This window comes from Salmo salar, chromosome ssa22 (genome assembly GCF_905237065.1).
Source record: "Salmo salar chromosome ssa22, Ssal_v3.1, whole genome shotgun sequence".
Taxonomy (NCBI): domain Eukaryota; kingdom Metazoa; phylum Chordata; class Actinopteri; order Salmoniformes; family Salmonidae; genus Salmo; species Salmo salar.
The window spans coordinates 63,492,090-63,510,099 of record NC_059463.1 but is presented as its reverse complement, the minus strand read 5'-3'; the positions used below and the strand labels follow the sequence as shown (position 1 = coordinate 63,510,099).

Sequence of the window (18,010 nt, the reverse complement as noted above, 5' to 3'; positions counted from 1 at the left end):
TACTCTGACATATACTAAGGTTTTGCTTTCGCTGTAAAGCCTTTTTGAAATCGGACAATGTGGTTAGATTAACGAGAGTCTTGTCTTCAAAATGGTGTAAAATAGTTGATTGAGAAAATTGAATTGTGGCATTTTAGTTGGTTTTGTATTTCGCGCCGTGCGATGCCATTGGCTGTTGGCTAGGGGTTCCGCTAGCGGAACGTCTGTCCTTAACAGGTTTTAACCAGCATGGCTACCACAGCATTTTGCAGCAATATGCCATTCCATCATTTGTTTTTCAACAGGACAAGGACCCAACACACCTCAAGGCTGTGTAAGGGTTATTTGACCAAGGAGAGTGACGGAGTGCTGCATCAGGTGACCTGACCTCCACAATCACCCAAACTCAAGCCAATTGAGATGATTTGGGATGAGTTGGACCGCAGAGTGAAGGAACAGCAGCCAACAAGTGCTCAGCATACGTGGGAACTCCTTCAAGACAATTGGAATAAAATTCCTCATGAGCTGGTTGAGAGAATGCCAAGAGTGTGCAAAGCTCTCAAGGCAAAGGGTGGCTACTTTGAAGAATCTCAAATATAAAATACTTTTTTGGTTACTACATGATTGCATGTGTTATTTCATAATTTGTCTTCACTATTATACAATGTAGAAAATACAATAAAATAAAGCAAAACCCTTGAATGAGTAGGTTTGTCCAAACTTTTGACTGGTACTGTATATAGTGCACTACAGCCGTATTTTTATTTAACCAGGTAAGCTAGTTGAGAACCAGTTCTCATTTACAACTGTGACCTATATGCCTATGTAGTGCACTACTTCTAACCAGAACCCTATGTGTCTATCTAGTGCACTAGTTCTGACCAGAGCCCTATGTTGCCATTTGGAATGCAGACAGAGTGAACCCACAGCAGCAGGGGAACTGAACTCACAAAGTTGTGTGTTGTCAGAGGGACGTGGTCTAGAACGTCCACCAGTAGCTCCTCCCCTATCAGCGAGGTAGCGTCCGTGTTCCAGTCCATCCTGGACTTCCTGCTGCAGGAGAGACACAGAGGAGATGCAGGGTACAAACAGTTGAAGTCAGAAGTTTACATAAACTAAGTTTAAATGTATTTGGCTAAGGTGTTTCACAACTCCTGATTTATAATCCCATTCAAAATTCCCGTTATAGGTCAGATAGGATCACCACTTTATTTTAAGAATGTCAAATGTCAAAATAATAGGAGAATTATTTCTTTCAGCTTTTATTTCTTTCATCACATTCCCTGTGGGTCAGAAGTTTATATGCACTCAATTAGTATTTGGTAGCATTGCCTTTAAATTGTTAAACTTGGGTCAAATGTGTCAGATATCCTTCCACAAGCTTCCCACAATAAGTTGGGTGAATTTTGGCCCATTCCTCCTGACAGAGCTGGTGTAACTGAGTCAGGTTTGTAGACCTCCTTGCTCGCACACTTTCAGTTCTGCCGACACATTTTCTATAGGATTGAGGTCAGGGCTTTGTGATGGCCACTCCAATACCTTGACTTTGTTGTCCTTAAGCCATTTTGCCACAACTTTGGAAGTATGCTTGGGGTCATTGTCCATTTGACAGACTCATTTGCGACCAAGCTTTAATTTCCTGACTTCTTGAGATGTTGCTTCAATATATCCCCATAATTTCCCTTCCTCATGAAGCCATCTATTTTGTAAAGTGCACCAGTCCCTCCTGCAGCAAAGCACCCCCACAACATGATGCTGCCACCCCCGTGCTTCACGGTTGGGATGGTGCTCTTTGGCTTGCAAGCCTCCCCCTTTTTCCTCCAAACATAACAATTGTCATTATGGCCAAACAGTTATATTTTTTATGGCGATTTTGGAGCAGTAGCTTCTTCCTTGCTTAGTGGCCTTTCAGGTTATGTTGATATAGGACTCGTTTTACTGTGGCTATAGATACTTTTGTACCCGTTTCCTCCAGCATCTTCACAAGGTCCTTTGCTGTTGTTCTGGGATTGATTTGCACTTTTCAGCCCAAAGTACGTTCATCTCTAGGAGACAGAAAGCGTCTCCTTCCTGAGCGGTATGACGGCTGCGTGGTCCCATGGTGTTTATACTTGCGTACTATTGTTTCTACAGATGAATGTGGTACCTTCAGGCATTTGGAAATTGCTCCCAAGGATGAACCAGACTTGTGGAGGTCTACAATTGTTTTTCTGAGGTCTTGGCTGATTTCTTTTGATTTCCCCATGATGTCAAGCAAAGAGGCACTGAGTTTGAAGGTCGGCCTTGAAATACATCCACAGGTACACCCCCAATTGACTCAAATGATGTCAATTAGCCTATCAGAAGCTTCTAAAGCCATGACATCATTTTCTGGAATTTTCCAAGCTGTTTAAAGGCACAGTCAACTTAGTGTATGTAAACTTCTGACCCACTGGAATTGCAATACAGTGAATTATAAGTGAAATAATCTGTCTGTAACAATTTTTGGGAAAAATGACTTAGGACATTACTTTGTGCACGACACAACTGACTTGCCAAAACTATAATTTGTTAACAAGAAACTTGTGGAGTGGTTGAAAAACAAGTTAACCTCCAACCTAAGTGTATGTAAACTTCTGACTTCAACTGTACATGTTCAAGGTCATTGCTGGCAAAGATTGTTTTAGACATTAAACACAAAAATATCATGCTATGAGACAGAATCTTTTGAAATCTGAGGGTGTGTGGATAAATAAAATGTTACATACCTCTGTGCAGAGTGTAGCCTGAACACAGCACAGCACTCTGGCTGGAGGCCTCGTACCTTCATAGCTTTAATCAGACAGTTATGGAGGGTCATACCTGGCCTCGCGTTCACCTGGGGAGCAGAACAGACAGACAACACTCTGTAGAGTCAAACCTGGACAGGCATTCACCTGGGGTGTATTCATTAGTCACAGATGGTTGCAAAAAAAAATTTGCAAAAACTATTTGCAACGGAAACAGCTTACGCCAAATGGAAAAAAAAATCCTACGAAAATGAGTTTCTATTGGACAAATTCAGATAGGTCCCTCCCCCTTTCTTTTGCTCTGTTTGCTACCATTTCATTCCTAGAATAAAGTGTTTCCGTTGCAGGTGTGCGACTGATGAATACACCCCGGGTTATTTTCAGGTCTGTAGAATTTCCTCAGATTCTCCAGAGAATCTGGAGCACTATATCAATACCTTAAGAAAATATATGTTAATACCACGGTACGCTGTTTATTAGTTAGGGGTCAAGGGTTAGGGTTCTTAACCCTGGTGCGCTGTTAGTTAGGGTTCTTACCACGGTGCGCTGTTTGTTGGGCAGGGTTAAGGGTTAGGGTCCTTAACACGGTGCGCTGTTTGTTGGGCAGGGTTAAGGGTTAGGGTCCTTAACACGGTACGCTGTTTGTTGGGCAGGGTTAAGGTCAGAGTTACAGGTCAAGGGTTAGGGTACGTACCACAGTGCACTGTTTGTTGGGCAGGAACACTCTAATGGTGCTGCTGGTTTTAGGGTCTGCCATCTTGCCGTCGTCTGAGGACCGTCTCTGGTAGGGGAATCCCTTCATGATGGTGGGAGACATGCAGGAGTCATCAAACCCTGAGTCCTTCAGGCCCAATCCGTTACTCAGGGTCTTCCAGGCTCCCTGGATGTGCTCCATAACTACACACTGCTGCAGGTTTAAAATTACCTGGCAGATAGAAAGATGTATACATACACAATTCATTATGACAGCTGAGGGACTGGTATGGTTCATCTTAGCGCAGACGCGTTGCATTTCCAATCCAGAGAGAGCAGCTGGTGTGAATTTGAGAGCTGTTATATAGTGTCAGAACCAGCGGGAACATCAGTCTGAACATCTCCAAGCAACAAAAAAAACCTGAGTTACACATCCGAATATACATTTTTTTAAAGATATCGTATTGACAATACTGCAATGTTGTTTTTGCGCTAGTTGGCTGTACCTGCACCAAAACAGTATTTTTTCCTTCATAGTTTGGTTCTCCATCTTCGTTTAAATAGGGAGCCATTTTGTATTAACAAGACTGATCAAAACTTGTTGTTTTCTGATGGCTTTCTCGTCCCTCTGCAGCATACATATCGTGAGCAATATCTTTGGAAAATCGAATCGCAATAAAAATAAAAAAATCACAGTATTGTATCGCAATTAGGGTTGCAAAGGGTCAGAAACTTTCCAGTACATTTTCAGAATATTTCCTGAGATTTTCCATGGGAAGTTAAGCCCGGGAATTTGGCTTAAATTAATCCAAAAACACGTTAGCTTATAACAGTGACGTTCTTTTGTGGGATACACAAGGCAATTCTAGGTCTTGTGGCATATTTTGGTAAAACTATCCCCAATTCAATGTGCATTCTTCCATCACATGAACAGCTGATTCTCAAGATCTTGCACACTAATGAGATGCTATTGAGCCCACGCTACTACACTGTCTGAGCCAAGGACTACATGCTTTCTGGTAAGTTTTGATTACAATACTGGGTGGGGTGAATATATTTTATATGACATACATTATTTTTTGTTAACTTGTTATGGATAGGGGGCAGTATTTTCACGGCCGGATAAAAAAACATACCCGATTTAATCTGATTATTACTCCTGCCCAGTAACTAGAATATGCATATAATTATTAGCTTTGGATAGAAAACACTCCAAAGTTTCTAAAACTGTTTGAATGGTGTCCGAGTATAATAGAACTCATTTGGCAGGCCAAAACCTGAGAAGATTCCAAACAGGAAGCGCTCTCTGACCATTTCTTGATCATCTCTATCCAAAACAGGGGATCTCTGCTGTAACGTGACATTTTCTACGGCTCCCATAGGCTCTCAGAAGGCGCCAGAACGTTGAATCATGACTCTGCAGTTACTGGCTGAAAAACAGTAGCGCATTTGGTAAGTGGTCGATCTGAGAACAATGAGACTGGCGCGCGTGCACGAGACGACTCCATGTTTTCATTTTCAGTCTTTGAATGAAAACGACTCCCGATCGGAATATTATCGCTTTTTTACGAGAGAAAAAAAAAATATTGATTTTAAACAGCGTTTGACATGCTTCGAAGTACAGTAGTAATGGAATATTTTGAATTTTTTTGTCACGAAACGCGCCGGGCGCGTCACCCTTCGGATAGTGTCTTGAACGCACAACAAAACGCCGCTATTTGGAACCAAACCAACATTTGTTATTGAAGTACAAGTCCTGGGAGTGCATTCTGACGAAGAACAGCAAAGGTAATCCAATTTTTCTTATAGTAAATCTGAGTTTGGTGAGTACCAAACTTGGTGGGTGTCAAAATAGCTAGCCCGTGATGGAGCCATCTACTCAGAATATTGCAAAATGTGCTTTCACCGAAAAGCTATTTTAAAATCGGACACTGCGATTGCATAAAGGAGTTCTGTATATATAATTCTTTAAATAATTGTTATGTTTTTTGTGAACGTTTATCGTGAGTAATTTAGTAAATTCACCGGAAGTGTTCGGTGGAAATGCTAGTTCTGAACGTCACATGCTAATGTAAAAAGCTGGTTTTTGATATAAATATGAACTTGATTGAACAAAACATGCATGTATTGTATAACATAATGTCCTAGGAGTGTCATCTGATGAAGATCAAAGGTTAGTGCTGCATTTAGCTGTGGTTTGGGTTTTGTGACATTATATGCTAGCTTGAAAAATGGGTGTCTGATTATTTCTGGCTGGGTACTCTGCTGACATAATCTAATGTTTTGCTTTCGTTGTAAAGCCTTTTTGAAATCGGACAGTGTGGTTAGATTAACGAGAGTCTTGTCTTTAAAATGCTGTAAAATAGTCATATGTTTGAGAAATTGAAGTAATAGCATTTCTAAGGTATTTGAATATCGCGCCACAGGATTCCACTGGCTGTTACGTAGGTGGGACGATTTCGTCCCGCCGACCCCAGAGAGGTTAATCTAACTGATAAATAGCATCTGTACATGGAATTGTATTTGTTGTTTTTTTACACATTATTTCTAATCTTTACAGGAAAATGCCACGGGCACTATCTGATGTGTAGAGACAGTTCACTGCAGCTAATGTAGAAGGAAAAGCGGTGTACATTTGCAAATACTGTGCCAAATCATATGTGAAGAATGTAACAAAGATGCAGAATCATCTGGCCAAGTGCATAAAGTTCCCTCAGCTCTCACAACAAGCAACCTCTGACTAAAGTCCCTCTACTTCTATTGGAGGTGAAAATGATGAATCAGACACCTTATCGATATCAACAGCTCACGGTCCTCCTGGAATCAGAAGTGTTTTTGCCTCAATGAAGGAATGTGGTCAGAGAAATGCTGATGAATGTCTTGCTCGAGCTGTGTATGCAACTGGTTCACCTCTGATGCTCACAGGCAATGAGTATTGGAAGAGATTTCTGAATGTTCTTCGCCCAGCATACACCTCTCCAACCAGACATGCTTTATCTACTCATTTACTGGATGCAGAGTTCAACAGAGTTCAAGTGAAGGTCAAAGAAATCATAGAGAAAGCAGACTGCATTGCAATCATCTCTGATGGGTGGTCGAATGTTCGTGGGAAAGGAATAATTAACTACATCATCTCCACCCCTCAACCAGTATTCTACAAGAGCACAGAAACAAGGGACAACAGACACACCGGTCTCTACACTGCAGATGAGCTGAAGGCAGTCATCAATGACCTTGGACCACAGAAGGTATTTGCACTGGGGACAGACAATGCTGTGAACATGAAGGCTGCTTGGCCTAAAGTGGAGGAGTCCTACCCTCACATCACACCCATTGGCTGTGCTGCTCATACATTGAATCTGCTCCTCAAGGACATCATGGCACTGAAAACAATGGATACACTCTACAAGAAAGCAAAGGAAATGGTTAGGTATGTGAAGGATCATCAAGTTCAATTGGAATGCTGCCGCGGTCATCCCTCTCTTCAAAGGGGGAGACACTCTAGACCCAAACTGCTACAGACCTATATCTATCCTACCCTGCCTTTCTAAGGTCTTCGAAAGCCAAGTTAACAAACAGATTACCGACCATTTCAAATCCCACCGTACCTTCTCCACTATGCAATCTGGTTCCAGAGCTGGTCATGGGTGCACCTCAGCCACGCTCAAGGTCCTAAACAATATCATAACCATCATCGATAAGAGACATTACTGTGCAGCCGTATTCGTCGACCTGGCCAACACATTCAACTCTATCAATCATTGCATTCTTATTGGCAGACTCTACAGCCTTGGTTTCTCAAATGATTGCCTCGTCTGGTTCACCAACTACTACTTAGAGTTCAGTGTGTAAAATCGGAGGGCCTGTTGTCCGGACCTCTGGCAGTCTATGGGGGTGCCACAAGGTTCAATTCTCGGGCCGACTCTTTTCTCTGTATATATCAATGATGTCGCTCTTGCTGCTTCTCTGATCCACCTCTACGCAGATGACACCATTCTGTATACTTCTGGCCCTTCTTTGGACACTGTGTTAACTAACCTCCAGATGAGCTTCAATGCCATAAAACTCTCCTTCCGTGGCCTCCAACTGCTCTTAAATGCAAGTAAAAGTAAATGCATGCTATTCAACCGATCGCTGCCCACACCTGCCCGCCCGTCCAGCATCACTTCTCTGGACGGTTCTGACTTAGAATATGTGTACAACTAAATACCTGGGTGTCTGGTTAGACTGTAAACGCTCCTTCCAGACTCACATTAAACATCTCTAATCCAAAATTAAATCTAGAATCGGCTTCCTATTTCACAACAAAGCATCCTTCACTCATGCTGCCAAACATACCCTCGTAAAACTGACTATCCTACCGATCCTCGACGATGTCATTTACAAAATAGCCTCCAACACTCTTCTGAACAAATTGGATGCAGTCGATCACAGTGCCATCCATTTTGTCACCAAAGCCCCATATACTACCCACCACTGCGACCTGTATTCTCTCGTTGGCTGGCCCTCACTTCATACTCGTCGCCAAACCCACTGGCTCCAAGTCATCTATAAGTCTTTGCAAGGTAAAGCCCCACCTCATCTCAGCTAACTGGTCACTATAGCAGCACCCACCCGTAGCACGCGCTCCAGCAGGTATATTTCACTGGTCATCCCCAAAGCCAACTCTGCCTTTCCTTCCAGTTCTCTGCTGCCAATGACTGGAACGAAATGCAAAAATCACTGAAGCTGGAGACTCATATCTCCCTCACTAACTTTAAGCATCAGCTATCAGAGCAGCTTACCGATCATTGCACCTGTACATAGCCCATCTGTAAATAGCCCATCTGTAAATAGCCCATCCAACTACCTCATCCCCATATTGTTATAAATTTTTTCTCCTTTGCACCCCAGTATCTCTACTTGCACATTCATCTTCTGCACATGCATCACTCCAGTGTTTAATTGCTAAATTGTACTTATTTCGCCACTATGGCCTATTTATTGCCTTAACTCCTGGTTAAATAAATAAAATAAACGTGAGAAGAATAAGAGCACCACATTGAAGCTGCCCAGCAACACCCGTTGGGGTGGTGTTGTCATCATGTTTGACAGTCTCCTGGAGGGGAAGGAGTCTCTCCAAGAAATGGCCGTATCACAGTCTGCCGATATGGACAGCCCCATCAAGAGAATCCTCCTGGATGATGTATTTTGGGAGAGAGTGGTAAGCAGCATGAAACCTATAGCAATTGCACAGATTGAGGGAGACAATGCCATCCTGTCTGATGTTCAGACTCTGCTTGCAGATGTAAGAGAAGAAATCCATACTGCCATGCCCACTTCACTGTTGCTCCAAGCAGAGGAAACTGCAGATCTGAAATACATCAAAAAGCATGAAGACTTCTGCCTGAAGCCCATACACGCCGCAGCGTACATGTTGGACCCCAAGTATGTTGGCAAGAGCATCCTGTCTGGTGCAGAGATCAACAAGGCCTATGGTGTCGTCACTACCGTGTCTCGCCACCTTGGCCTGGATGAGGGCAAGGTTCTTGGCAGCCTGGCGAAGTACACTTCCAAGCAAGGGCTTTGGGATGGAGATGGAGATGCAATATGGCAGTCTGGTGAAGTACACTTCCAAGCAAGGGCTTTGGGATGGAGATATGGCAGTCGTGCCAACATATCTCATCAGCCACCTGGTGAAAGGGACTTTGTGGATCTGAGGCTCTTTCCCCTGTTGTCTCCATCATCCTCCTCCAAATCCCACCAACATCAGCCACCTCAGAGCGCAACTGGTCCTTGCTTGGGAACACACACACACACCAAAGCACGCAACAGGCTGACCAAAAAAAGGATTGAAAAGTTGGTGGCCATCCGGGCAAATTTGAGGCTTTTAGAGCCTACAACGTGCCATCCTCAACAAGGTTGGAAAGTGACAGTGAAGATGAGACCTCAGAGTCTGATGTTCAAGAGGTGGACATTGAGGAGGTCCAGGGAGAAGACATGGAAGCCTGAGAGGAAGACAACCAAAGCTTTAGTTTCTAGACTAAAATTTTACAGATTATGTTGAAAACATTTTTGGGAGATGCGATGGATCATTGGGGATCATTCAATATTCCCTTTCTTTTGTTGTTCAGTGAAATCATCCCATGTGAAGAGTCAACTCATTTTAAGTTCAATTAATAACTAAATTGTTTTTTAAATCATTTGCAATTAAGGATTTAATCATTTGCAATTATGTCTACTTATGATAAGGTAAAAGGTTTATGTTTCTTTCTCCATATGATATGGTAAATATATCCAACGCAACAAACAGCTACATTTAAATAGTATTAATTTGCATATATTCCCGTTAATTCCCATGGAAAGTTCCCACCTCTGAATATTCCCCAGAATGTGCAACCCTAATCGCAATACATATAGAATAATCATAATACGCATCATATCGGCACCTACGTGTCGTGATATATTGTGAAGTCCTGGGCAATTATCAGGCCTAGTGTGTGTGTGTGTGTAGGCTGCTTATAGCAGGAACCTTATGATCCATTTCAAAAACAACAAGACACTGAGGACAGAGAGCTACAAAACAGACCTGACAACAGAGAGGGGAAAGCAGGGGGGGAAAAAAAGCAGTGATAGTAGCAGGCGATCAGCCCTTCAGCCCCCCAGCCCCACAGCCAGCCCGTCAGCCAGCCCCCCAGCCAGCCCTTCAGCCCCCCAGCCCCACAGCCAGCCCGTCAGCCAGCCCCCCAGCCAGCCCGTCAGCCCCCCAGCCAGCCCCCCAGCCAGCCCTTCAGCCAGCCCGTCAGCCCCCCAGCCAGCCCGTCAGCCCCCAGCCCCACAGCCAGCCCGTCAGCCAGCCAGCCCCACAGCCCTTCAGCCAGCCCCCCAGCCAGCCCGTCAGCCCCCAGCCAGCCCCCCAGCCCTTCAGCCAGCCCATCAGCCCCCCAGCCCCACAGCCAGCCCATCAGCCCCCAGCCCCCAGCCCCACAGCCAGCCCCCAGCCCTTCAGCCAGCCCATCAGCCCCCCAGCCCATCAGCCCCCAGCCCCCAGCCAGCCCCACCAGCCAGCCCGTCAGCCAGCCAGCCCGCACCAGCCCTTCAGCCAGCCCGCCAGCCCCCAGCCCCCCAGCCCCACAGCCAGCCCATCAGCCCCCCAGCCCCCCAGCCAGCCCCCCCAGCCCTTCAGCCCAGCCCATCAGCCCCCCAGCCCCCCAGCCCCACAGCCAGCCCGTCAGCCAGCCAGCCCCACAACCCTTCAGCCAGCCCGTCAGCCAGCCCGTCAGCCAGCCCGTCAGCCCCCAGCCAGCCCCCCAGCCAGCCCTTCAGCCAGCCCGCCAGCCCCCCACAGCCAGCCCGTCAGCCCCCCAGCCCGTCAGCCAGCCAGCCCCACAGCCCTTCAGCCAGCCCCCCAGCCAGCCCGTCAGCCCCCAGCCAGCCCCCCAGCCCCCCAGCCCCCCAGCCCCACAGCCAGCCCGCAGCCAGCCAGCCCCACAGCCCTTCAGCCAGCCCCCCAGCCAGCCCGTCAGCCCCCCAGCCAGCCCCCCAGCCCTTCAGCCAGCCCATCAGCCCCCCAGCCAGCCCGCCAGAGAGCCAGCCAGCCCCCCAGCCAGCCCTTCAGCCAGCCAGCCCGCCAGAGAGCCAGCCAGCCCTTCAGCCACCGTCCCCCCAGCCAGCCCGTCAGCCCCCCAGCCCTTCAGCCAGCCCCCCAGCGAGCCAGCCCCCCAGCGAGCCAGCCCCCCAGCCAGCCCGTCAGCCAGCCAGCCCGTCAGCCGTGTTGGGAATAGAGCTGAGAAGGAACTTTGTTCATGTTCCTCCCACTAACTCTCTCTCTTCAAACATCAGTTAAAGGTAAGTTCTAGAGGCAAGTTACAGGTAACAAAAACAGCCATGTTACCGTAGAGGGGTAGGGATGTGAACAGCCATGTTACCGTAGAGGGGTAGGGATGTGAACAGCCATGTTACCGTAGAGGGGTAGGGATGTGAACAGCCATGTTACCGTAGAGGGGTAGGGATGTGAACAGCCATGTTACCGTAGAGGGGTAGGGATGTGAACAGCCATGTTACCGTAGAGGGGTAGGGATGTGAACAGCCATGTTACCGTAGAGGGGTAGGGATGTGAACAGCCATGTTACCGTAGAGGGGTAGGGATGTGAACAGCCATGTTACCGTAGAGGGGTAGGGATGTGAACAGCCATGTTACCGTAGAGGGGTAGGGATGTGAACAGCCATGTTACCGTAGAGGGGTAGGGATGTGAACAGCCATGTTACCGTAGAGGGGGTAGGGATGTGAACAGCCATGTTACCGTAGAGGGGTAGGGATGTGAACAGCCATGTTACCGTAGAGGGGTAGGGATGTGAACAGCCATGTTACCGTAGAGGGGGTAGGGATGTGAACAGCCATGTTACCGTAGAGGGGTAGGGATGTGAACAGCCATGTTACCGTAGAGGGGTAGGGATGTGAACAGCCATGTTACCGTAGAGGGGTAGGGATGTGAACAGCCATGTTACCGTAGAGGGGTAGGGATGTGAACAGCCATGTTAGTTGGCCATGTCAGGTTGGTTACAACCTACTGGTCAGCTATGTGAAGTCAGAGGCAACACCACTGGGTTCCTGAGCACTACCTTGGCTGTCACAGGTAATAGTCAATAACATTGAAATACAGTTGCTCATTCATATACACACACTGACCCCGTTTACAGGATGCAAACCAGCCCATCCACTCTCCCTGCAGTGAGCTTACAACAGAGAGACATTAGGCTTTATCACTCTGGACATAATACATTCCAACACATACCAGTACACTTTCTCTGACTGCTGATAAGAGTAACATTCCTTCTGTCTTTATTCTATCCAAACTAGTAAAACAACTTCCCCCACCCTGTGTGCAGAGATGCAGTGGTAAAAAAAACAGGTGGGTCAATTCTGATGGCCAGTTGCAGTGAAAAAAGTAACGCTTCCTATTCTTTCAATGGATTTTTCTACAAAAGTGGGTCAACTGTAGGGTAAAAATAAAAACACCACTGCCCATGTGTGGCCATCTGGGCTGTCACAGGTTGAAGTCATTCACACTGTAACCTAGTTTCACTCATACAGCCTGACCCAATTTTCAGAAAGTAAACCAGCCCCTCTCCTCTCTCCCGGACCGGACCCTCAATCTCCCGGCACAGGCCAGCCCAGCCAGTCTCCAAGCCCAGCCCAGCCAGTCTCCAAGCCCAGCCCAGCCAGTCTCCAAGCCCAGCCCAGCCAGTCTCCAAGCCCAGCCCAGCCAGTCTCCAAGTCCAGCCCAGCCAGTCTCCAAGCCCAGCCCAGCCAGTCTCCAAGCCCAGCCCAGCCAGTCTCCAAGCCCAGCCCAGCCAGTCTCCAAGCCCAGCCCAGCCAGTCTCCTGAGATATGAATCTGAGACATCATGAGCAGTAGAAGGCAGATATCCTCTCATATATGAGGCAGAGGGTCAAACTCTCCACTCAATGTTTACTCAGCTCCCCTCTGGTCCGTCTGAATACCAAACAGACAGATAAAAGGCCTATGAACCTGAAGAGAAATATGACAAGAATTCACTTTCAATGGAAGGCCCACCTCTCTGTCTTCCACCTCTACAGCCCAAGACTTCTAATGTATTTATCTAGGCAGGTCAGTTAACCTGTTAGTGATCCCTTCACGCGCCAATCCCTTCAGCGGGATCGATTTGCCAACATCCAGTGAAATGGCAGCGCGCCAAATTTTAACTACAGGAATATCAATATTCAACATTCACAAAAATATGAGTGCAATACATCAAAATAAAGCTTAACTTCTTGTTAATCCAGCCGCTGTGTCAGATTTCAAAAAGGCTTTACGGCGAAAGCAGACCATGCGATTATCTGAGGACCACCGCCCCGCATACAAACACATGAAAATTATTTTTCAACCAGGCAGGTGCGACACAAAAGTCAGAAATAACGATATAATAAATGCCTTACCTTTGACGATCTTCTTTTTGCAATCCCAAATGTCTCAGTGATACAATGAATGGTCGTTTTGTTCGATAAATTCCTTCTTTATATCCCCAAAATGCCCATTTATTTGGCGCGTTTGATTCAGAAAAACACCTGTTCCAACTCGCCCAACATGACTACAAAGTATCTAATAAGTTACCTGTAAACTTGCTCCAAACAACGCTCCTAATCCAACCTCAGGTATCCTAAAATGTAAATAATCGATCAAATTTAAGACGGGATAATCTGTTTCCAATACCGAAGAAAAATAACACGGAGCGCTTTCCTGTTAACTCGCACCAAAATAGTAGGGCCCTTCAGAGTGACACATGGAATGAATAGCCCAACTTCTTCATTTCTCAAAAGAAAAACATCGACCAATTTCTAGACTGCTGACATCTAGTGGAAGCCATAGGAACTGCAACCAGGTTCCTTATAAATAGGGATTCCCATAGAACACCATTGGGAAATCCTATGACCTCTTGAGTACTGCGCTCAGAAAACAACAGCAGGCAATACAGATACCCGCCATTTTGGAGTCATATAAAATCATAAATAGCATTATAAATATTCACTTACCTTTGATGATCTCCATCAGAATGCACTCCTAGGAATCCCAGGTCCACAATAAATGTTGTTTTGTTTTGATAAAGTCCATCATTTATGTCCTCTTTGTTAGCTCGTTCAGTAAGCTACTCCAAATGTAGGAAGCGCGCCGAAAATTTCACGACAAAGTCAAAAAAAGTTCTATTTACGTTCGTAGAAACATGTCAAACGATGTATAGCATCAATCTTTAGGACCTTTTTAACATAAAAGGTTCAATAATATTCCAACTGGACGATTCAAATGTCTTCAAAAATGTAATGGAACACAGCTACCTCTCACGTGAACTCGCGCAATTGAGGCCATGTCCTTTCCTGAGTCAACAACTTCCAACTTCCTTTGTTCGCCCTCTGTTCACCATAGAAGCCTGAAACAACTTTCTAAAGACTGTTGACATCTAGTGGAAGCCTTAGGAAGTGCACAATGAACCCTTAGTCACTGTATACCGAATAGGCCCAGTCTTGAAAAACTATAAACCACTTCCTGGTTGGATTTTTTCTCAGGTTTTTGACTGCCATATGAGTTGTTATACTTACAGACATCATTCAAACAGTTTTAGAAACTTCAGAGTGTTTTCTATCCAAATCTACTAATAATATGCATATCCTACGTTCTGAGCCCAAGTAGTAGGCAGTTTAATTTGGGCACGTCATTCATCAGAATTTCAGAATACTGCCCCGTCACTAAAACATTAACAGGGGCGGCAGGTAGCCTATTGGTTAGACCATTGAGCCAGTGACCGAAAGGTCGCAAGATCAAACCCCGAGCTGACAAGGTAAAAATCTGTTGTTCTGCCCCTGAACAAGGCAGTTAACCCACTGTTCCTAGGCTGTCATTGAAAATAAGAATTTGTTCTTAACTGACTTGCCTAGTTAAATAATGAATAAATAAACAATGCGACTGGCAGAACGGGTGTTGTATGGGGAGGATGAGGGCTGCAGTAGATATCTCAGATAGGGGGGAGTGAAGGGGTGTTGTATGTGGAGGATGAGGGCTGCAGTAGATATCTCAGATGGGGGGAGTGAACGGGTGTTGTATGGGGAGGATGAGGGCTGCAGTAGGTATCTCAGATGGGGGGGGAGTGAACGGGTGCTGTATGTGGAGGATGAGGGCTGCAGTAGGATGAGGGCTGCAGTAGATATCTCAGATAGGGGGGAGTGAACGGGTGCTGTATGTGGAGGATGAGGGCTGCAGTAGGTATCTCAGATAGGGGGGAGTGAACGGGTGTTGTATGTGGAGGATGAGGGCTGCAGTAGGTATCTCAGATAGGGGGGAGTGAAGCCTAAGAGGGTTTATAAATAAGCATCAACCAGTGGGTCTAATCATTATGCAGAATCCCCCCCAAGACAAGTTTTCCTCCAAATGTTAAATTGACTGTTTGTATTTGTGGAGGAGTTAGGGTTGAGGTGAAATTGGAAATTAACAGATTAACACAGGGACTTTGTATCAACTGAACCTAATCCACATTAGGTAACAAGGAATATTCAGATTGTTTTAATATAATGTTTATATAACATTACAAACTTCTGCTACTTTAAAAAAACAGCTTTTTGTATGCACTAAGTAGTTATAAAAACAATAGTTATCAGTGGCATAATCGCAAACAATGCCATCCAGGTTGGGGGTAGAAGATAATCTGGTCAATGAACATCATCCAGGTTGGGGGTAGAAAATGATCTGGTCAATGAACATCATCCAGGTTGGGGGTAAAAGATAATCTGGTCTATTCGTAGCCAATGACTTGACAATATAATGCATCATGTGTTGCATTAGTTTACACTTAACACCTGCCAACTCTGTGAAACAAACCTACATTATCTCTGTCAGTCAACTTTCAATAACTAAATGCATATAGACCTGTGCTGTTATCTTATGCTTTTCTGTTATAGAAATACACTTACGAATATTAAAAATGGACGTATCATCCACCAATTTGTAAGACAGCAAGTAAATTGCCACCGTGTGTTTGTGACTAAACAAAAACACACAACTGGTGTGTTAAATCTCTCATTTCGTAGCCAATTGACTTTATGAAAGTAATGTCAAGTTGGAGAGAGGAAGACGCTACCACTACAGACAGCAGACTAGTATAACTAATGACACTATTGTTCGTCTTTATTGTTACAACAAATAGATAAACAGGCCTACTCACATGGGCTGACATGACTTCAATAGAAACCGTTGGCACGTTTATCTTTAGTAGCCTGTAACTAACATATTCAAACTAAAGTATACATTTAAACTAAATCTAGCCTGGAATCGGCCTAGAGCTTGTTAAAGGTTTAAAAACGCTTTGCTCGCAGCAGCGATAACGTTACATTGTTGAAAACATTGTAAACCTTGGAGCATTGCGAGTCTAGTGTCGCGCTACAAACAAAAAGGACAATGCACAAATAAAGTGAAACAAGATCCAGTGTAAAACAAACAACCAAAACCCTTCATTAAAATCTAACGCCTGAAATTGAAGCGATTGAAAAAGGAAACGTTGGATTTAACTCTGAGCCCAAAAAAAAAGAGTATCACAGACACTGTACTCACCACAGAAAGTTAGGAAAGTGTAACTCCGCCATGACTATCACTCCGGGAAGAAGGGGGAGACTTGGTGACGTCATCCTATCAGCAAATCCCCACCAATGAGAAGCGGTGGAGTCCAGGCCCTCGTTGTCAAGGCGATGACACGCTACAGCCGCTAATCCCACGATCTCCAAGACAACTCACAGGTTTCTAACCCGAGCTAGAAGGTCATGTCCTGTCCCGGGACGGAAAGACAAACCTGGAGACCACTTCTTGCCTTTTAATAAGATTTCCTGTATGTTCTGTAGTGTAGACTATCTCAACATGACGAGGCCGTGGCAACTTGATATAATAAATGTAATCTTTAGAAGTGTGTATATTCACATTTGTGAAGCTAGCCACAATAATGATTAGCCACAATAATGATTAGCCACAATAGTGGAAGCTAGCCACAATAATGATTAGCCACAATAGTGGAAGCTAGCCACAATAATGATTAGCCACAATAGTGGAAGCTAGCCACAATAATTATTAGCCACAATAATGATTAGCCACAATAGTGGAAGCTAGCCACAATAAGGATTCACCACAATAGTGGAAGCTAGCCACAATAAGGATTAGCCACAATAGTGGAAGCTAGCCACAATAATGATTAGCCACAATAAGGATTAGCCACAATAGTGGAAGCTAGCCACAATAATGATTAGCCACAATAGTGGAAGCTAGCCACAATAAGGATTAGCCACAATAGTGGAAGCTAGCCACAATAATGATTAGCCACAATAAGGATTAGCCACAATAGTGGAAGCTAGCCACAATAAGGATTCGCCACAATAGTGGAAGCTAGCCACAATAAGGATTAGCTACAATAGTGGAAGCTAGCCACAATAAGGGTTAGCCACAATAGTGGAAGCTAGCCACAATAAGGATTCGCCACAATAGTGGAAGCTAGCCACAATAAGGATTAACCACAATAGTGGAAGCTAGCCACAATAATGATTAGCCACAATAAGGATTAGCCACAATAGTGGAAGCTAGCCACAATAATGATTAGCCACAATAGTGGAAGCTAGCCACAATAAGGATTAGCCACAATAGAGGAAGCTAGCCACAATAATGATTAGCCACAATAGTGGAAGCTAGCCACAATAAGGATTAGCCACAATAGTGGAAGCTAGCCACAATAAGGATTAGCCACAATAGTGGAAGCTAGCCACAATAATGATTAGCCACAATAGTGGAAGCTAGCCACAATAAGGATTAGCCACAATAGTGGAAGCTAGCCACAATAATGATTAGCCACAATAGTGGAAGCTAGCCACAATAAGGATTAGCCACAATAGAAGAAGCTAGCCACAATAATGATTAGCCACAATAGTGGAAGCTAGCCGCAATAATGATTAGCCACAATAGTGGAAGCTAGCCACAATAATGATTAGCCACAATAGTGGAAGCTAGCCACAATAATGATTAGCCACAATAGTGGAAGCTAGCCACA

General features: G+C 45.1%; 1 protein-coding gene across 2 annotated transcripts in view; it reads right to left on the bottom strand.

Annotated features, from left to right (window-relative positions):
• raf1b (Raf-1 proto-oncogene, serine/threonine kinase b) overlaps nt 1-16,640 on the bottom strand; it is a 70,890-nt gene extending 54,250 nt beyond the window's left edge. The window contains exons 1-4 of one of the 2 annotated variants that reach the window (XM_045704992.1): nt 16,537-16,640; nt 3,442-3,672; nt 2,727-2,836; nt 930-1,029 (exon numbers count right to left, since the gene is read on the bottom strand). In XM_045704992.1, coding sequence (XP_045560948.1) covers nt 930-1,029; nt 2,727-2,836; nt 3,442-3,642 — 411 coding nt within the window. In that variant the 5' untranslated portion in view covers nt 3,643-3,672; nt 16,537-16,640. 2 annotated transcript variants of the gene reach the window in all.
• Between the last annotated feature and the right edge of the window lie 1,370 nt (nt 16,641-18,010).